Consider the following 22480-nt stretch of genomic DNA (forward strand, 5'->3'; position numbering starts at 1 on the left):
CTCCGTTATCACTGTACAGTGCTTGACATCCTGCAGGTATCCCTGAGAAGAAGGCCAAGGGAGGACAGCTGCACTATCTACAGCTCTCTGCTCTGCTGTTTATGCAGAAGCTGCTAATGGAGGAGGTGGATAACATCAACTGTCTTCAGCTGGGGGAAGACACCCTTACAGTTTGTCTCCCAGCTGTGTCCAGGCTCAACTGGTTACTCTATGGTACGTCCAGAGTTGTCACAGTTATACACTGGAGTGGATTCTCCTTGCTTGAAATGCTAACCCACAGTCCTAGCAATACCTCATGTGGTGGAAGAGCATCTGACTGGACATCTGGAAGGCAGTTTACAATGCCTAGCCTCCCTTGATAGAGAAGCTATCCTCTGATTACGGAACTAGGACACTGAGCTCTGCATATTAGAAGAAACTGTGTCCAGTCTCAGAGACGCATAGGCCCCAATTCAGCAGCTTATTTAAACTTATGCAGTCTGGCACAGTGGCTCGAGCACTAGGCTGGGAGTAAAGAGATCTGGGTTTTATGCTTGGCTTTGCCCCTTGGCTGGTCGGGTAACCTTGCAACAGTCACTTGATCTTGCTGTACTGTAGTTTCTACAGCTATAAAATGGGGAGAATGATGCAGGGACCTCCTTTGTGAAGTATTTTGAGATCTGTGGATGAAAAGCACAGTATAAGAGCTAAGTATTATTATCTTGAAGTCAATGAGACTTAGGCACATGCCTAAAGACATATGCATGCTTTAGTACTTTGCTGGATCAGGGCTACAACCTGCAAACTTTGTCAAGTTACAGAGACTGGCAGAGGAAGGCAGTAGATGAAACCCTAATTACTATTATTATTTGTATTACCACAACACATAGGAGCTCTAGTTTCAGACAAGGATCACATTGTGCTAGGCTCTGTACAAACACAGAACAAAAAGACAGCCTCTGCCCCCAGGGGCTTACATGCATAGTCAAGTGAATGGTACTGCAATGCCTGGCACTGCAAGGCTGGTTATTAATTTTGCTGTCAGAGTGTGTCTCTACCCCTCAATTTCTCTGAGGCAGGGGGGAGGAGGAGGAGAAAGATTTGACGTATACATTTATAATGTGCTATGCGTTTGCCGTTCCATGCTTGTCTAATTTAGATCGTAGAGCTTACAACCTAAATCAGACAGGAAAAGCATCTGAATGTAACAGACAACAGAAGGGGTAGGGAAAGAAGGGACAAGGGTTAAAATCAATACAAATAATATAAGGACAGTATCTGAATACAATGGATCTGGACAGATATAACTGAGGGCAGAAACTAGCCTGTAGAATCTTTATTACTCCTGATGACCCCTGGGCCAGAAAGAACCCAGCTTGACTCTCAGATCCCAGGTTGAATTTGCAGCACTGGCAATTAGAAAAATGTTTTTAATTGTCAGTTGAGCTAATTGTGAGAGACAATAACTATAGAATCCCATTTTTATAAGTCAAATTTTCAGAACAGGCATTGACTTTAAGGTGGAATTTGTTCCTATTTATAAAATTCTGACTGAACACGCTGGTTCAGACCCCAGAGGATGCTGTCCCCTTCCAGCACCACTTCCCTTGGTTTTCTACCATCTGGGACAAAACTTTCAGTAGAAAAAATAGATTTTTCTGCCATATTAAAAAAAATGGAGCTGACCGTGGAAGCAAGAGAAAATGTGATTTAAGCATCGATTCATCTCTTTGTAGAGAACCGGCAAAGCAGAGCACATCTACCTAAGGCAATGTAATATCTTTCCTTCTGATAAAACTGTCTCATTAAATTCCTCCCCTGAAGAATCCTCACCTATGCCTTTCTGTCTGCCTGTGCCTTTTGGCAGCTATGTGTGTGGAATGAGAGAATACAGGGTGGTATGGCCAAAAAAAAAAAAAAAAAGTTGGGGGTCAAAATGTGCCCAGCAGGGGGCAGCGTGGAGCCATATCGCTCCAAGGGGAGCTCAGAGAAGGATTGTGTCTGCCAGAGGTGAAGTCCTTCCCTGAACATCCCAGTATGCAGCTAAACTGCTCATGTGGCCCTGTCCTTTAGTCCTGTGCCCCCAGTTGTGGCCAGTGTGATCTGCCGCATGGCGTGGGGAGAACAGAACTATGGCTCCACTGCCTCCCAGCCCTCTCTGCCCCCTTTGGGGTGCCGTGCACCCCGAAGCACACACTGAGAGTGCTGTCTCTCTGCTCAATCTTTTACCCTTGGATGGCATTCTTCATCAAAACACATTCTTCAATTAATTAAACCCTCATCACACCCCTGTGAAATCACTAAGTACTATTATTTATTATACCCATTTCATTGGGGAGTAAACTGAGCCAAATTGATGTTCACTGTTTTGCCTCAGGTTATAGACAGTCAGTGACCGAGACCCCTGGGGAACAGAACCCAGGAGTCCCGAGTACAAGAACCCTGCTATACACCCTAGACAATATTTGCTCTTAAACCCTTCTTTATCGGGAGCGATTGGGAGTTATTTATTTGGACTCTGAGGAAATGTTGTTTTTTAAGGGCCTTTCCATATGGATAGTGATATCTGGGGGAATAGCTATGGTGACTAATAGTGAGGTTCGCTCTTCTGAGATAAGCCTTTTTAAAGTAATTTAATTGCCTGATGATCTTATGAAGCTTCTTTCTTACAAGGGTACAACATGCAAAGCGAAGAGTAGTATGTTGTGTATCCAGGACATGCCTACTGTACTTCTGCACCCACAGGGGTATTCCCAGACAATTCTTCTAACTGCTTGCTACATGATGCCAAGACCTTTGCGAAAAGAAAAAATTATATGCGGGGTACATCAGACCAGGGTCTGACTATCATCAGCAAGACAGGAGAAGGTTTTCTTAAGAGCTTAGATACCATTGTGATGGGTGTAGTAAGAGAACCTGAATAGAACAGATTTCTTATTGGTCTAAGGTAGGTTTGCTCTGGACCCTTTTGAAGTTAGCTCAGGGTGGAGATAATGCCTACATATTCTGTACCCTGAGGAATGCCTCGCTGGACCCAAGCCTGTGTTCTGCTGAGCCATTACAACCAACAAGGATTAGAAGAGAAACACTTTCCCCTTGTATCTCCTGCTCTAGGAGAAGATGAATGGGCACTGAAATAGCCTCACTTAAGGGCATATCTCATTACTCCATTAAGTCAACAACCACTTGAGTGCCCAAGGATTTCAATCAAAGCTAGATGTTGAAAAGGGGACAAAGAGTGCCAAAGTTAGCTGATTTCCACTTACCTCCAGATGCTGTTCAGCACAACTCTCCTCACCGCATGAAGTGAGAGTCGAGACAGAGGAGCGCTGCCCTCTGCCACCAAAATGACTGGTCAGGAGCTTGTATAGACACTGGAGCCATATGAAACATGGGTCTGCTATGTAAAAGAAGGCCATGGCTAGCTGGCCTGAAAATTAAAGAAGGGAATTATCCAAGCCCTTCTTGGATACTTAGCTCTGACATGCAGCAAAAGGGGAGATAGAATTGTTACTGACAGTGGCATTATCCATGTTAAATTTTTCCGTATTTAAATCCTCAGAAAGAGATCCAGCAGAGCAGCCTGTTTGGATGTTAATGCTGCTAGAGGCAGGGAACAGGTAGCAGGACTCTGGGGAGAAGAGACCTACAATGTTTTGCACATGAATTCAGGTGGTCGGCTCTCCTGGCCTAGCCTGAGTGGAGGGGGAGGAAGTATTACAAATTACAGATTTCTGCTTCAGCTCTGTTTCTTTATTCACTCGCTTTCCTTTTTTATGTACGAATAAATGAACAGCCGTTCATGGCTTCCTGAGACTACTTACAACTCATCACTTTAGTAAAAACAGTGATAGCAATCATAAACTTTTTAGCAGAATGATCTTACAGTCAATGTGGTTGTCTGGGACTCAGGAAATTAGGATGCCTGCCTCCACTACAAACTTCCTGTGTTACCTTGGGCAAGTCACTTAGGCCCAGGTCCTCAACAGTATTTAGGCTCCTAATTTGCATTGAAACCTTTGAGGATCTGGGCCTTGCTCTCTCTGTGCCTCAGTTCCCCATCTGTAAAATTGAGCTAATAATGCTGCTTTTGTCAGTCTTGGCTATTTAGATTGTGCGCTCCATTGAGCAGAGACTGTCTCCCACTATGTCTTTGCACGGTGCCTAGCACAATGAAGCCCTGATCCCAGGCTATTTTCTCTGCAAAATGTCGTTCTTTTTTTACATTGGGATAGTGATCTGAATGGAAAATGCTAATGGAGGAAAGGCATGGCTAGTTGTTACCTCAACCTAGAGGTTAACGCTGCCCTCTGCATTCTCATCGGGGGTTTCCCGTGACTATCTACATTGAAGTAAAAACTGCAGCCCTGGTTCCACTCACAAAGAAGAAAGTTGGCGCCTGTGTAAGTAGGTTTTGCAAGTTTGTGTATCGTTAGTAAACTTGGTTATTTGGGACCCAACTTGTGTGTGGTTTCTTCACGTGTCTGTTCTTTAAAGAGCAAAAGGTGCAGCGGGACCTGTAGATGCTCCTGTAATACAACTAACCTCTGCCCCACCTAGCCAACATCCCAGTGATGCTTTGGAAATATGAAAGGAAAAGCTGACTTCTGCACTCACCATAGGGAAAAAGCTCTTGAAGTCCCAAGTTTAACATAGGAAGAAGGAGAATTCCAGCATGGGCATTTCAGATGAATGGGGCGGGGGGGGGGGGAGGAATGCGGGATCTGGGAGAAGACTGCCTGCAAGGTGACAAGGTATTCATTAAAAATAGGTATAAAAAGATGTAGTTCAAGGATCTGGTGACAAACCAACAAAGCTCTTTTTTTCCTCATTGTTTATATTGTCACTGACTTCCCATCACAGAATGACACTATAACCTTGTACTTCATGGTTCATTACCTATTATTATATTTATTAATGTGTTCTTGGGTCCTGGTGATGTGACAAATCAGCCATGCTTTTCTCTTATGGTTTAATAGGGTTTTTCTGAACCCCCTCAATGTTTACATAACCTTGCAATTCACAGTTATCTATCATTTATCCTCTACTTTATAGGCACTCAGTACAGCTGTTACAGTGAAGGTTCTTTCAGCCTGCACATTATAACAGTAGTATATTGCTGATTAATATTTTCCAGTTCTTATAATGAATGGTTCATTGAAATCAAATTCAGCTAGCCTTTGGAGATGCGCATGCACCTAAGTAAATGGGAGCTGCAATGTATAGTATGTGAATCCCAAGCCAGGATCAGATACGATGAGCATTTGGGCAGGGATAGATAACCAACCAAAATTCTGCAAGCAAATAGAATTCGTTCCTTTTTCCTTGGTTTTAAAATTTGGAAGGGCCAAATCCTCAGCTGGTATAAATGGGCATATCTCCATTGCCTTCAATGGAGCTGCATTGATTTACAGGCTTAAGGTGTCTCAGATCACCAGGCAGCGATAGTGAGACAGCAGCCTGGGATGGGCTTTATAAAGGTGCTTTATGGTGCACCACTCCCGTCATTTGTGCATGTTGTGGGTTCAAGTCCTACATGAGCTGCTCCTTCTTCTTGTATACATTGTCTTACAGTAGGGGAAAGGGTTTTCCCTCTTCCTGGGAGCATTCACAAATAGGGGGCAGGGAGGTGTTCTCCCCAACACAGGACAGATTTGGGGGGAGCAGCATACTATGGTGATGAACATGGTATAAGACCCTATGTAGAAAGAATAACGTTCTCTTTGGACGACAGGTTTGCTCCCTATTCTGGAGCTGGACACAGTTGCTGGATGGGAACCCTTTCCCACAAGACTATATGTAGTTGTGGGATGGGTTCAGAAATGACCTCTGCCTGCTGAGAGCTGGGGGGACAGAGTGAGGGCAGCCGGCTTCAGCAGTGTTATTGAGCAGGCTCAGTCTGTGTGAGCATGCTCAGTACAATCCAAGCAGCAAATGTGGGGATGGGGGAATGGGGGGCTCCATGGCACAGGTAGCCATCCTGAGTCCTTACCCAGGGTTTTGGATGGGATTATACTTGAGTGGCTAGCCCATGCCATCACCTGCACTGCTTCAGCGACACTTCTATTTTTAATGTCCTAGCTCAGTCAAAGCTAGCATCTATACATCTACTGGGGCTGGAAATTACATCTCTAGCTGCAGTGTAGACGTACCCTATGGCACAGTGCAAACTCTCTTGATGTTTGCTGCATCTGCCCCGAGAATCTACAGGAGCAGCCACATAAAAAATCTTCATGGGACCAGGTGTTAAAGTGTGCAAGGGCATAGCCAGTGGGACCCCCTGCCCAAATCCCCCTGGTTAGCAGCTGTGGAGGCTACTGCAATCCGGTGGGGAGCAGTGTCAGGCTCTGTCCTCTCAGACTTCTGGGTGTTACCTATGTGTTATCATTCTCTGTTTCAGAGTAGCAGCCGTGTTAGTCTGTATTCGCAACAAGAAAAGGAGGACTTGTGGCACCTTAGAGACTAACAAATTTATTTGAGCATAAGCTTTCGTGAGCTACAGCATCCGATGAAGTGAGCTGTAGCTCACAAAAGCTTATGCTCAAATAATTTTGTTAGTCTCTAAGGTGCCACAAGTACTCATTCTCTGTTTGTATTATGGAAGCACTTACAGGCCCCAACTGAGATCCAGGTCCCATTGTGCTAGGTGCTGTGTATACACAAAGTAAATGAGAGTCTGTCAGCTCTTGGGAGACAATCTAAATAGGAATGAAAATAAGTGATTTGGCATAACTCATAAAACAGCACATGGCAGTGCTAGGAATAGAATGGAGGTCTCCCGATTCCTTGTCTAGCACCCTACCCACTCCACCATACTACCTCCTCATCCGTTTATTTGAACTTTACACAAGAATAGAACATCAGTGCATAGTCAGGATTTGCCTATGTAAATTTGCTTAAATAGCCTCTGTATAATAGATGCCTCCAATTGCTGGATAGCAGCATACAACGTAGGCAGAACATTATCTAAATATGATGTCAAACATGTATTAATAATATGCATGAGTAAAACTGAAGACATCATTTACGATTTTGTTCAGAATCCCTTCAAAATGAGTTACTACCAGGATGCAATCAATGGATTATGTGTTAGTCCCATGGAAAGCCAGCCACAATTGATGGTTTAATAAACTGGTTGTATGCAATACTAACAACTAAGCCATGAGGGAATTAACGTATTTACAAACCCTAATTTGTAGTTTGTTACTGTGATACCAAATTTAAACAAATCTGTAGCATCACTGACCATCTGGGTTAGAAATCTCCATTTTGAATTTAATTAGAAAATAGTTGTGACAGCAAACTGGTCTTATTAGTTAGCTAATGATCCGCTGTACACTAATTGAAATGAAGAACTCTATCCTGCAGGTTTGTGAAATGTTTTATATGTGAGTGTGAACAATCAAAAGACATGCTATCCTTTGGGGCTTAGGAAAGTACAACAATTGATTAAATAAAATAAAAAAGATATTTTACTGAATAAAATGCGAATGACATAACTTTAAAAGTGTGTGACACAAATCTGGCAATTAGCAAGAGAGTGAGGGTGCATCCATTTCTGTTCCAGTTTTTAACTTTTACTTAAAACTACTTTGAGCCTATGCAAAGTAGAAACCAGGAAAGCTACAATATGTGAATGAAATTTCAATTTGAAGTTTCTGGCCCTTGTCAACGAGAAAACCCCAGGCTCAACTGGGAGCTGTTATTAAGCTCATGCTTTGCTATAGCTCAGGGAAGGGGAGGCAAAGTTGGCCCTAAGCCACCTTTCTGCTTCCTTCCACCTTAGGTCCAACTGCATGACTCAGAGCTGTTCCAAGGCTGTTCTAAATTGCGCTGGCTGGAGAAGGAGCTGTCCAATGAGCAGGAGGAGTGTGGCCTACAGTGTCATTCAAATGTCACTGTCCCAGGGTGCACTGCTCAGAGGATTCAGGAGCATTGTTCACCGCTACACATAAATAGCACGGAAGCCTTGATCGAAGTTTGAATAGTGCCTCTCTCTAAGACCTTGTCTACACTGGCAAGTTTCTGCACAGAAAAGCAGCTTTCTGTGCTGTAACTCTGGAGGTGAACACACTCCCAAGACACTTAGTACGCAGACCCTGCGCAGTTGCAGTGCTGTAAAAGAACCCCCCTGACAAAAGGCGCACAGCTTTCTGCGCCGGGGGTACAGTGCCAGGGTGCCAATGTAGACACCCTGGTCGATGACAGTGCTGCGACTGGCCTCCTGGAGGTGTCCCACAATGCCTTTCTCGCCTCTTTGGTCATCGGTTTGAACTCTACTGCCCTGCCCTCAGGTGACCCACCGTGGGCCCCACCCTGTACATTCCTTGGGAATGTTGAAAGTCCCCTTTCTGTTTGCTTGGTGATGCGTGCAGTGGTCTCAGCACAGCTTTCCAGGTGACCAGACCTGCTCCACGCACCAGGCAATCCCCCGCTTGGAGCAGTGCCGAGCTGCTGGACCTCATCAGCATTTGGGGAGAGGAGGCTGCCCAGTCCCAGCTGTGCTCCAGCCGTAGGAATTATGATATCTACAGACAGATTTCATGATGCATGACAGAAAGGGGCCATGACCAGGACATATTGCAGTGCAGGGTCACAGTGAAGGAGCTGCAGGATGCCTACCACATGGGGCGGGAGGCAAACCCACGAGCTGATGGTTTTACAAAGAGCTGGATGCGATACTCGGTGGTGACCCAACCTCCACTGCAAAGGCCACTGTGGATACTTCAGTGGCTCACATGCCAATCAAGAGTGGACCAAGCCAGGAGGAGGAAATCTTGGATGAGGAGGGGGACCCAGAGGCAGAGGATGACTTGGAGTCAGAGATGCAGCCAGGAGCTCTTTTCTATCCCAGAGAAGGCTAGCCAGTCACAACTGTCAGAGCTTGGTGAAGCGCAAACAGGAGAGGAAGCCCCTGGTAAGTGGATTTGATTTTGGGAATTGCTGAAGCGAGTTGCTGGGAGTAGGAGGGTTGCAGAAAGCAGACTTGTGTCTGTATGATGTGCGTACCACCACATGCCTAGTGTGAGCGGTGGAACAGGCTGTTGATTGATTCCCTCACTTCACGGGAATCTGCCTCAGAGATCTCCAGGAAACGCTTATGGAGATACTGGGCAATCCCCTGCTGCAGGTTCTTTGGCAGAGCTGCTTTGTTTCTTGCCCCATTAATAGTAACTTTCCTGCACCACTTTGCCATCACAGGGTGGGGGATGGGAGCTGACCATTGCTGCATGCAGGCAAGCCACATAGGGGCCAGGGCGGAAGCCACAGGCTTGAAGAGGAGCCTCCCTTGATTCCCTGCTCACCCTCAGCAGCGAGATATCTTCCATGATGAACACAGCCTGCGGAAAGAGTGGGGACAGAAATGATGATCAGCCCCCCACTACAGTGCTGGCTCTCCCCAAGAGTCACATGCCCAGTGTACAGCAGGGTCTGGGAACACTGATTCACCCTGCCCCTGCGACTACTCACCATTTGGGGGTCTTGTGGCTCATGTGTGCTTGCCTGGGGTCAGCCAGTTAGCGACAGGTGTGAGAGAACTGGCTGTGTTTTAAACCCCAGAATCCGTGGTCTGTGTGTTGCAAACAATACTGCTTCTGTAAAATGTTGCATTTTGGCTTCACAGAGGTGACCTTGGGAGTCCAGCCTCCCTTTTTGTTATCGCCAGCTGAACGGCTGCACAGAATTAGAAAGCGGCCACGAAAAACTAAGGAGGACTTTCTGCGTGACATTATGATGCACTCTGCGGCCGAAAAACAGGAATTGAAGAAGTGGCGGGACAGTGAGAAGAGGGACCAAAAGGAGAATGTGGTGCGCCAGAATGAAGCCATGGAGCAGCTCTTTAACGTTATGGAGCGCCAAGTGGACACGCTCCAGGCGATACTAGCACTGCAAACTAAGCAGCTCCATGCCCGCCCCCCTGCAGCCACTGTCTCAAAACTCTTTTCCGTGCGCCCCCAGACACCGCCAACACACTTTTATCAACCTCCTAGCTCCAGTCTATACCCGCGGCATTCCACTCATCCCCCGGCACAGTCCAGCACTGCGGACTCCCAGTTCTCACTGCACTCAATACCCATCCCTCTGCAGTTTAGCCCTGTATTTTAAAGGAGAAGTTTGGATATGCTCCCTGAACATTCGCAAATCTTTAACCGTCCCGGGACCTCACTTCCTCCTGGGACCTTCCCTTCCCCATCCCCCTCAGTGCTCATGTGGGGGATCGTTTGCTCTGTGAAGCAGCCATGGTCACTTGGCCAGATGAGCACTTGCAAACAAAACAAGAAAGGGAGTTTCAAAGTTCCTGGGGCTTTACAGGGGGAGGGGCGGACATCTGTTTACCTGGTGTCAGAACACAGAGCTGCTGGCCAGGATGGTCACCCTAGGCCCTGTGGTATATCCTCTGGAGGCTAAAAGCTGTTTACACAGGAAGAACGTGTCTCCACTTGCACATCACCGCAAAACGATCACTGGTAAGAGCTGTATGCCTCTCATGGAGGTGGTTTCTTCTGAGTTTTCACCACAAAAAGTTATTGGCAAGTGTAGACACTCCTGCGGTTTTTGCGCAAAAAAGGGACTTTTTGTGCTTTAAATGGCAAGTGTAGACGTGTCTTTACAGAGACAAGGTGGGTGAGGTAATATCTTTTACTGGTCCAACTTCTGTTGGTGAAAAGGACAAGCTTTCAAGCTACAGGGAGCTCTTCTCTAGGAAAGGTACTCAGAGTGTTGCAGCTAAATATAAGGTGGGACAGATTGGTCTCTTCGAATGTGTTAACTCCTTACCCTAAACATTCAAGGTGAAGTGGCCCGTTAACACCTCTGCAGTCATTGGACAAAAAAAGGTGGATAGTAGGTTGCATTAATAACATGTTTTTAGGCCCCCATCAGCACAGTGTCTGAGCATCTCACAACCTTTAACATATTTACCCATACAACACCCCTGTGAATTAGGGAAATACTGTTATCCCCAATTTACAGATGGAGAACTGAGGAACAGAGAGACCACATCAGAGATCACCCAGGAAATCTGTGCTAGAGTAGGGACTTGATGCCAAGTCTCAGGGTAGCGTTCTACCCATAGGACCATGCTTCTCAAGGGGGGATGCAAAATTTCTGACCTTCTTTCTAGAAATGTTAATCCTTACCTGTAACGTGAAATGGGGGTGCTCCTCCCAATTATTTTAATAAAGGGGACAATTTTAGAAAAAAAATTCCAAATCTTATCGTTCTTGAATATATGGAGATACAAACACATTGACTGTAAATTAACATTTTTTTCAATTAAGATGGAACATTAATCATCATGATACAAATAGGGCTTTATCTGACACCTGAAGAATGGCAACAGAAAGACTCCGATTGATTTATTGGTCATTGGCCCACACCTATAGGCTGGGCAGGGACTCTCTTTAGTTTTATGCTTTGTACAACACTGATCCTATTGCTGGCATTTAACAACTAATCATAATGGGGAGGCAGACCTGTTTCCTTTTCTGCAGATGTACACAGATTCCCAGGGATTGTCTCAAACTTGCGATCAAACGTTAGGTAGCTCTTTAAAAACACAGGCTGCAAGTCTTAGTTAATTTTCACTTTGTCCCTTTATAGTTCTCTGCGGGACTCTAGATATCGAGGGGGCCTGAGAAACTTTCCAGATTAAAGCAAAACATATACACTGAAAATAATGAACAACCAAATTGTTGCTGTTTTAACATGACTTGATATTGAGAAACTCTTTATATATTATAACAGACAATGAAGTTTCTGTAAGGGCTCTAAATCACTTAATGTTGAAAGGAATCCCCAGATGGCTTTATCAAGTCACTGTGTAAAATTGTTAGAGATCTCCACCAGCTAATAAATTTGATTTGGGGTTTGTTTTGCTGGCATTTGTTTAAACCCTCCGAGAACTATAGTTACTGTATTTGAATTCAAAATTGAAATGCCTGGTTTGCTATCCTCTGGGACCGAAAATAAAATTCAGGCATAGAATGTGAATGTTGGTTGGTTTTCTTTTTAAGTCGGTACATTATTATTTGAGGGGATATAGTGTAGGATAAAACCATTTATTTTGTTTCAAATATTTTACTGAGTAATAAAACTAGCTTGCATTGTTGCCACATATGGGGATGTGTGCCTGTTACCATGGAAGGCAGGTAACTAAAGAAATCAGTACCCTAGTCCCACCATTTTTAACTTTATGATTCTCGCCTCCATGCTCCTTATTCTTTATACCATGCAAAATACAACAGATGAAAAGACTAGATTGTACCATTAGATACAGCCCAGTGCAGACTCTGCGCTCTCCCAGAAGTAGCCCTGGGTGGCGCTGTGACTAGACACCAGGGGAGGTTGGGAAATGTGCTTTGTTCTTGTGAAAAACATAAATGAAAAGAAAAACAGTTTTGTTTCTGTCAAAAAACATTTCATAAAAAAAATCCAAACCCCAATCACTGAAAATTCTTTGAATTTCAGTGGCCAAAATGTGACAAATATTAAGTTTTTAGCTGACGTTTTTCTATCCCCCGCCAAAAAAATTTAGTTTAAAAAAATGGAAATTTCTCATGGAATCTTTAACCATTTTTTAAAAGCTGTTTCAGATGAAAATGATCAGCTCTGCTAGTGACACCTTTCTGAGATGCAATTCTCTCCCCACTCCTCCTTGCTCTGGGAGAGTAGCAGTTTGCTGCGGATCGATATCAGCACTAACCTATGCTCATGGCTGGCTCACCTGTGCTGGCTAGAGGCTCTGCCCCTCCCCAACCATCTGCTCTGTGGTGGAAGTGTGCACCCGTGTAGTCCCGCTTACTCCTGCTGATCAGATTGCCAGGTTCAGGTAGCCCACACGAGGGTTTAAACAGGGGGCGTCGCTGCTTTGTGCAGGCATCTGACAAGTGACAATCTTGGCCTAAAACCAAAGGAATCTGGACTTCATAACCAACATTTAGGGCCATTATTGAGATTTTCAAAGCCCACTGGCGGATTCAGCTGTGTAATGCTCATTCATTGCCGTGGCAGTTTGGTGGCTAAATCCTCTAGGTCAGCTTTGCCAAACTCAACCAATACCTCCAGGAATATGCAAGCTGATCATGATGCTGCCTCCCCAGACACTGTGCATTATTTGTCTGCCTAGTTGAGCCTTATGTAGGCAGTCCATTCCATTCCCACTGTGGTTCTGATTATAATCTCCTACAGCAGCTTCCTCCTCTCTAGCCTGCTGGACTCTCTCCATAACCCCTTTCAGTCTGTCCAAAATGCAGCCACAAAAATCATCCACTTTGTTTCAAAACCAGGAGAGGCAAGTGTCCTTGGGGAAGCGGAGAGAGAAGCCATGCAGTGCCCAATTTTCCTGATGCTGATCCACAACACTGGAAGGCACCTGATATTTATCAGCAGCCCCAAGAGCTGTGTGAGGATATTGCCCAGCCTGCAGAACCTTGAGCCGGCTACTAGTAGCTCCAGAAACATGAGGCACCACTGGGTGCATCTCTGAAAAGAAGGTTGGTTTTATGGTTGAGGCACTGAGCTGGCACTCAGGAGATCTGGTTCAAGTCCTGGTTTTTCCATGGACTCACTCTGTTGCCTTGGCAAGTCACTTAATTTCTTTGTGCCTCAGTTTCCTGTCTGCAAAGAGGGGATGACAGTACTTTTTCTCCCACCCTTTGACTATCTTGTCTATTTAGACTGTAAATTCTTAGGGACTATGTGTCTGGACTGTGCCTAGCACAAGGAGCCTCTAGGAGATACAATTAACACTTACTTCAAAATGAGAGATAATATCACAGAAAGAGGGCTGCTCGAAGACCATGCAATAAAAATGGATTTACTAACATATTCTGATATACTCTGCTGACCCACTGAAACTAGGCTATAAAGGATAGATTTATTAAGGAAGTCAAGTACGAGCTATTACCATTGTAAACTTCTCTTCTACACAGGCTGGACCTAGTGCCTTTTCTGTTTATGCCCTCCGTTTGGGGCCTGGGGAAGACATTGTCACCTCTTTGTTAAAATTTGTAGAAGATAAGAAGCTAAAAGCTCCATTTGTCATGACTTGTGTGGGAAGCATCACCAAAGCAACTCTGAGACTGGCCAACGCCACTGCTTCGAATACTAATCAGGTACCTGACACATGTAGTGATGTCTTAGCAATGCATATGCATAAATTGGTGTGTGCACAGAGCTTTCCTGGAGATGTTTTCTGTTCCTTATTAACTCACGGTGAAGTTTAAGGGCCAGATGTTCAGCAGGTGTAAACTGGCATAGCTTCCCTCAAGTTGATGCAGCTGAGGATCAGGCCCTCAGTGCAGAACGGCAAGCAGATCTCTAAATCTGTTCTGTTCTATGTCTAGCCATAGCCCATAAACCATATTTTCTCAGTAAGTGTGTTATCTTTATTGCTGTGTGTTTAATTAAGCATTGAGGTAAATTAGATGGTACTAGTTCAATATTCAAGGATGTTTCTTAAACTATAAATAGACATTTCAATCATGTGTCTAGGTCCATTAACGGGCTTATGTGAACAATAAAATGTCTTCCTGTTAGTATTTATAGAAGAGGGGAGCGTCTCTGTGGCTGAGATTGCTGGGCTGTCCCTTCAGAGCTACGAGCCAAGTCCTGTTGGGCCACTGAACAGAGGTACTGGCCAGAAAACCTGCAACCAGCAGTGACTGCATGGGATGGGTTCTTTCTGTGCCACCTCTGGCTCCCCAAAAGTAAAGGAAATGCCCTCTGCAACAGGACCCACTGGCTGGCTTCCTGAGATGGGGCCTTAGGCAATGTACATTTTTTCACTTCTGGTCTGACCCAAAGTCCATTCACTTGGGTCACTTGGGGTATGTCAGCACTGCAATTAAAAATCCGCAGCTGACCTGAGTCAGCATGGGCTGGAACCTGCATTGTGGGAGCCCACAATGGGGGAGGGCCCCTGAGCGCAGGCTCCAGCCCTAGCCTGAATAGTCTCTAAGGTGCCACAAGTACCCCTTTTCTTACTGCAATTAAATAGTCCCTTAGCTTAAACCCTGCTAGCCCAAGTCAGCTGGCATGAGCCAGCCATGGGTTTTTAACTGTGGTGTAGACAGACCATTGCAGAGCTGGGAGTAGAACCCGAAGTGTCTTTATATTAAAAAGAAAAGGAGTATTTGTGGCACCTTAGAGACTAACAAATTTATTATGCAAGGCACTGAATTTAGCCATATAGAGTGGAAATCTGTCAACTTCATGAAAAAACTCGCACAGATACAGACAGACATCATCTTCCTCTCCAAAATTTTTAAATTTGTTAGTCTCTAAGGTGCCACAAGTACTCCTTTTCTTTTTGCGAATACAGACTAACATGGCTGCTACTCTGAAACCTGTCTTTATATTGTTGTTCATAATAAAAATAACAATAATTGATTATTAAAAATGCTACTTTTTCTAGATTTTAAAAAAACATAAATGCCCTGCTGTTTATTATATGGAGGAGAGATCAGTGAGTGGGAGTTTGGTTTTTTTAAATCAGTGAGAGCTTACCCTTGAATCTAACATATTTGCTTCAGGACTATGTCGCCATGGGAGTTTTACGCTACATGGAACCAAGGAAAAATCAATGTAAAAATTGGGGATTATACAACAATTGTGCATTATTTCTAAGCCAGGTCTGAGTCATGTGGGCTTCCCCTTTGTTAATAAATCTACTGGAAGAAACAAATGTACAAGCCTATTTAAAAGGGGCTAGTGATTTTGAGTGTCTGGGTATTTGAGGAGCCCACCTGGTGCCCATTAATGGGGATTGATTTTCAGAAAGCGCTGGGCACCTGTCCTTTCAAAATCAGAGCCCTTTGAGGTGAGTCTCAGATAGAGCACTCCGAAGCAGCAGCACCCAAAATCATTAGTCAGTTTCTAAAATGTGAGTGGTGTGTGCTTGTGGGTGTATGCATGCCTGTGCATGTGTGTATATAATGTCCATGCAGTGGCAACAAACTATTCCAAGACCCCGAGTTTCCCATAAGTGCAAATTTGTTGAACAGCATCTTTCCCATGTTGCTGAAAAGTTCCTTTGTTGACAAGATAAACAGAGACTATATGTGAATAATGATTAAAAACTTGGTGTTTGAACAAGCTGGGAATGCTCTTTTGTTTCCATCTAAGTACAGTTGCAACAGAAGCTGTTTACAAGAACACTAAAGATTGCTCGGTTGGTATTTTAATGGTAGTTCTCTGCATTTCCATTCAGGAGACCCGGTATAATTCCCACTCTTTGGCTCTCCTGGCCATGAATGACAGGCGCTTCTGGGGCAGGGAATGCATCTTTTGTCCTTCCACTGTGATTCCTTTTGACAATGAAAGAGTGATATTGATGTTTTCCAAAGGTTTCCCATCCATCCCCCTCAAAGATGAATGACAGCTGCAAGAAAGAGTCTGGAAGGCAAAAGGGTTTAATGTCCTAGAAAATTCAGAGTTCTGTGGAGCATGCAGAAGATTTTCAAAGGGGTACCTCACCGATTACTCACCTGTCACTTTCCATCCCCCAAAGCACCCAGAAATGACAAACCAGTGGCAGAGAGGCTACTACACCTCTGAGGAAGAATGGATTTGTTAAGACGTGGAGCTGCAGCCTGGGCACTCTCTTTCCTGTGTGATCTTAAATAAGTTAGAACCACTCTGGCCTTCAGGTTCCTTGACTGTAAAATGGGAATCTCAGGGCTTCCCCACCTCCCCGTGTTGCTGGGAGGCTTCCAATAATTCAGTGATGTCTGGAAGGCACTTTGAATTCTTTGTATCAAAGGCATTTTGTGATGGCAAATTGTCATGCATAGCTGGAATTATGCCAGGTCTAGGCTTGAGTAATCCAAAGAGTCCGAGTACTTGTCAAGCCGGCAGGTCAAAGGAAAACAAGATATTATGGTGCTTTCCCATGTTGCTCCACTTCTGGCAGCTGACTTCCAGCATTCTAGTGATTTTCCCCCACAATGATGAGTGCTGCCACAAAAAGAATTCTAACACTCTATGCTACTCTCTAGCATTACCGCTCCACACATTCCCCCACTCATTCAGCTTCCCCAGGGGTGACTTACCTGACTGCTAGTGGAGCTGAAACATGAAGACCTGTATTTTCTAAGCAAAGCTAACAGCTGTGCCTGCTAAATTGCTTACACATCTGTTGCATTCTCAAACCCCTATATCTGTATACCACACTACCTATTTTCATGCATGGTTACTCTCCTATTGTATCCCCGCTATGATAAACAAAAGTAACTGGCTCAAAGTAACTCTCAGTACTCTTTTTCAGGTGGTTATTTCAAGTGATTTGAATATATAACGGTAGAGCTTCTGTTAGATATATTGACCTGCCTTTCCAAAAGTGACTAGTGAACTGAGGTGTCTCCATTTTTGGATGTCCACTTTGTGGTCTCCGAAAGGGGCCTGATTCTCAGAGAGAGTGGGTGCTCAGCCTTTTCTGGAAACCAGGCTCCTTTAAAGGGTCTCAAGTGAAGCACCCAAAATCTGAGGCATCCCAAATCAGTTTTGAACATGTAGGTCCTTTTGGTAAAATTTTCAAAAGCGACTAAGTGACATCGATGATTGAAAGTGAATGGGATTTGGGCTTCTAATTTTTTTTAAGGTATTTAAATGGCTAAAGATGCAGATAGGCATCTAGGGGATTTTCAAAAACAACTAGGGTACTGATTCTCAAAATTATTTAGGCACTTGACTCCTTTGAGAATATGGACCCTAGGCACCTAAGTCTCATTGATTTCTTATTGATTTCAATGGGAGTTAGGTGCCTAGGCACTTTTGAAAATCCCACTAGCCACTTATTTGCATTTTTAGGTGTCTAAATACCTTTTAAAAACTGGCCCTAAGTGCGTAAGTCATTATGGAAACTGGGACTTGGGGGCCCATGTCATTAAGGTGCTTTTGAAAAATTTAATCCTTTGTTCCTTAAGATTCTAGAATGAATGTAAAAAGAAAGGGAGGACTTGTGGCACTAGAGACTAACAAATTTATTTGAGCATAAGCTTTTGTGAGCTACAGCTCACTTCATCAGATGCATGCAGTGGGAAATACAGTAGGGCGATTTTATATACACAGAGAACATGAAACAATGGGTGTTACCATACACACTGTAGGTTTCAGAGTAGCAGCCGTGTTAGTCTGTATTTGCAAAAAGAAAAGGAGTACTTGTGGCACCTTAGAGACTAACAAATTTATTAGAGCATAAGCTTTCGTGAGCTACAGCTCACTACATCTGATGAAGTGAGCTGTAGCTCACGAAAGCTTATGCTCTAATAAATTTGTTAGTCTGTAAGGTGCCACAAGTACTTCTTTTCTTCATACACACTGTAGAGAGAGTGATCAGGTAAGGTGAGCTATTACCAACAGGAGAGAAAAAAAACCTTTTGTAGTGATAATCAAGATGGGCCATTTCCAGCAGTTGACAAGAACGTGTGAGGAACAGTGGGGAGGGGGGAAGTAAACATGGGGAAATAGTTTTACTTTGTGTAATGACACATCCACTCCCAGTCTTTATTCAAGCCTAATTCAAGTCCAGTTTGCAAATTAATTCCAATTCAGCAGTTTCTCATTGGAGTCTGTAGCTCATGAAAGCTTATGCTCAAATAAATGTGTTAGTCTCTAAGGTGCCACAAGTCCTCCTTTTCTTTTTGCGGATACAGACTAACACGGCTGCTACTCTGAAACCTAGAATGAATGTGTGTCACCTATTGAGATGTCCTTGATACCAGAATGTGAATAAAGCAATGTACGCCATATTGGCAACTGATGTCCAGTTTTGCTGTTTTAATTGTTGTAGATTATTCATCTAAATGAGAGGTTTGAAATCGTCTCCTTGGTGGGAACCCTGAACAAAGCACCTCATCTCCACATCTGCCTGTCTGATAAGGATGGGAAGACTGTCGGAGGGCATGTTATAAGTGACTTGGAAGTCTTCACTACAGCTGAGATAGTGATCGGGGAATGCACAGGCCTGCAGTTCACCCGGGAGATGGATGATCGCACAGGTTTCCCAGAACTTGTCATTAGTTCTTGCTCTGAAAAGGCTTAGTAATTTCTGCCCTGTAAATTATGTGCCATGCCTCAAAAAAAGTGGATTAAATAAATGGGGTTGGAGCATGCCTTCCTTTCTCTTAGCTTTTAGCTTATTGATTCAGACATATTTTCATGCAGAGAATAATCAATTCTTCAGTGGGTGGACAGAATAAAATAATTTCAGGCAAACTCTTCAAATGACTTGTCATTAATTTGCCTTTTGCCAGCACTTGTTCACTCCAAACAAGATGTGTTTAGCTTTCTCCAAGTATTAACTGAGTTGTGCCCTGGGGATTTTCTGGGACTGATTGGCCAGGAAGGAGGGGGAAGGTGGGGGCTGGCGAGGGCTAATGAATGCACTATGTTTGCTCATCTTTACAGAGTCACTTATTACCACTAATTGGGAGGGACAGTTCAAACAAGCACAGAGAAGCAGTTGTCACATGAGCGTGACATGGTTTTAAAGAGGCAGTCAGGGACGATTGCACTGCCTGGTCCTGGCCCCTGAACTCTGCAGCATCCTGGCTGGCAGCCTAGCATATCTCCTCCTCAAAGTGGAGCCTTTGTCAGGGAGTGCTATTAGAAGTCAGCAGTCTTAAGAAATCTGGGCAAGACAAGTCATTTCAGGGAGCTATAGACAGACATGCAGCTGTCTGGGACACTTAGAAAGTCAACAGCTGACGGAAGGGGTGGACTTCTGGCTTGGCTCGAAATGGATTTAAAGATGTGATCTGAATTAATTTGTGGTGCATAGTTTGGGTTTGTTTTCTTAAAGAGTTCCTTTGATTTAAGAATACTTGGTGGTAGTAGGAGTCTAATATTAATACCGGACATGCTTTGTACATTGTTTCACAATGGCATGACGGTACCTGTTGATTTTTTCCTGTCTGTTGTACTTAGCAGAATGCAGAAATGTTAATTTCTGACTCTATTTGGATGGAATGGCACCCCCCTTCAAACACAGCTAATATTTCCAAGTTATTTTTGCTTTAAAGTGTTTCCCTTCCAAGTAAATACTCTTTTATTCACTGTGACATTCCCTGATTAAAACTATTTGAATTAATCTGTTTGTATCAGGATGTGTCTTTCACATATAAATTTACCTTCAGCTTCAGCATCAATATGTTTTGCTGGTTTTTGTGGGGGAATCTTTTACTGAAAGAATTAACCAGGGGTAAATATATTGGAAATATTAACACAATTTTGTTTACCTGCTACATTTTTGGTTCAGGATAAGTTGACCAATGGGGAATTATAATAAGTTGGAAGTAATGGGTGGCGTGTGATGTTATATGGGTGTGTGGAAGCGTGTGAGAGAACTTTATGAAAGAGGGATATATAATGAAGACTTGTTACATTAGGTTCTAAATCGGAAAGCTGAATGCAGTCCAACAGGACTATAGTAAGGGCCAGATTCTGATTTACACTTATGCTCCCTCTATACGTCATTGGCAATTAATAAATTATTATTATCAATCATGGTAATAATATTGTGTCCAAAGTCCCCCCAGTTGGGATTGGGGCTGCACAGTGGTGGGTGCTGTACAAACGTCCCCTTTAAGGCCCATTTACATTGGCAGTGTGGTGTAAAAGGCACTCTGTGTAAATGAGAATCAGACCCCAAGTGTTTGCACGATCGGGCCCTTAACCGGTGAGCTACGTAATAAAATTAATTCTTGATGACCAAGCGGTCGGGCTGAGCTTTGAATTCTTGATTTATTAATTCTTCCAAAGAACTGACCAGTGTAGAACTAGACGATGCGAAGCCAAATTCCATCACCCTTTATCCATGCTGAGTAGTGCCTGCCTCTGAAAATATTGGTGTCAGTAACGTTCCTCTTCGAGTCAGGAGCACGAGTGAGGGTGGCAGAATTGGTCATTTGACTTTTATCAGCTCACATGTGTCCATTTCTGGGGGTGTAATTATGGGAGGCCTGACTCCAGTGACAGTTGCAGGTGCTCAGAACCTCTCAGGATCAGGCCCTCAGGACCCAGGTACCAAGTCAGCCAAGTTGTTTCATTTGAAGTATGTGCGTAAGTGCTCTGGTAAAGGAGGGTGGTTTGTTGAATGGGAGTCCAAATCCTGCTCGCCTGTTCGCTCGATGAGTCCCTACTGAAGTCAATTAACTGTTCTTCCAGGCCTCACAGAGAGCTGGTTTGGGGTGAGAATGGGTAGGGCTGAGAGGACCACACATCTTACTCCCCCTTAATCCTATTCCCTATAGAGGTAATATAATCCTCAGGAAATATAATACAGCCCACACTGTAGGTATAGGGACACCCCGATCGGCATCCTGGAGATTATGTCGTTAGGGATAATCCCTGGTAGCATGAGTCCTTTTGCCAGGGAGTCTGGACACCATTGATCCATGGCTGAGGAGATGGCTGTGAATGGTTATTGATTCCCTGGGGGTCACCGTGGATCTCAGGGGAGAAGCAGGTTTGGGGGAGTTGGTCCCATGGCCTTTTCTGTCACCTAGCAGAAATATATGAGGAAATCATGCAGCGATTTCCTCTCCCTTCAGTTCCTGGGGTGGGTTTTACAATAGGAGGGGAGTGAGCCAGACCACTGGATTCCATTAGTCCTTGTTTGCTGCCTGACTTTGAATTGTAGATTCCAGTTAGGGTCCAGCTTTCAGCTAGCGTTTTCAAGTTTATACTCTAGTCTGATTTTTTTTTTTAAAGGAAAAGTGAAAATGACAGGTTGGGTTTTTGTTTAAATAATTATTCCTGTTCCCTTGGCAAAGAGCACCACATTTTCTGTTTCATTGCGGGAATACAGAGATGATGTGCATCTGCAGTGTGACTGAAAATACGTTCTCAAGATGCATTGTACACACATTTTTACAGAAGAGGATAAAGCTAAGGAAACCATCTTAATCTGAGAAGTTAGACTAAGCGGCGAACGCACCAGAAAAAATTGTTTGTGTGTGGTTTGAATTCTAATTGACCATAAAGATACTTTCAAAAATTATATTATCAGGGGACTTAATAAGAAATTAGAACATTTATCTGAGCATGGAGAAAAGAAAATGAATTTGTTTTGCAGTCTCGTCTGTTTTAGATTTCTTGTGTCATAATAGAATGAATTTGTTGTTCATTGATACCTTAAGATACATAGGGTGTTGTGTTTTTTTAAGGATGAAAACAATGTGCCCTTCACTTTTGCATGAATGAATGAATTCATTTATTTTTCTTAACATCCGGAAGTCATTTATTTTGCCCTGAGACATCTGCAGGGTCTGTTTACGTATGATGGTTGCAGGGTACTTGGCAAGGATGGAAAAACCATGGGCTGTAATTGTTCTTGGTAAGATCTAGCACTGTGGTGGGCTGTGGGTAAATACTGGAATAATAAGTATATGCTGATCAATTAGGAAGCTTAATTGAACTTATTTAAGAAATATTTAAAACGTTTAAGGAAAATAAAGGTGACATACCTCAGGTAATTTTGCTGATCATTTGCCCTTAT

The 22480-nt window shown here is 43.8% G+C and overlaps 1 protein-coding gene across 1 annotated transcript in view; it reads left to right on the forward strand.

The window, feature by feature from the left end:
- Positions 1 to 22480, forward strand: part of LOC119854094 (bifunctional protein GlmU-like) — a 72432-nt gene that overhangs the window by 47851 nt on the left and 2101 nt on the right. The window contains exons 2-3 of the mRNA XM_038398022.2: positions 13914 to 14096; positions 18773 to 18980. Of these exons, the coding sequence (XP_038253950.2) occupies positions 13914 to 14096; positions 18773 to 18980 (391 nt within the window). The remainder of the gene's footprint in view (positions 1 to 13913; positions 14097 to 18772; positions 18981 to 22480) is intronic.

The sequence above is a fragment of the Dermochelys coriacea genome, chromosome 3 (genome assembly GCF_009764565.3).
Source record: "Dermochelys coriacea isolate rDerCor1 chromosome 3, rDerCor1.pri.v4, whole genome shotgun sequence".
Classification (NCBI taxonomy): Eukaryota; Metazoa; Chordata; order Testudines; family Dermochelyidae; genus Dermochelys; species Dermochelys coriacea.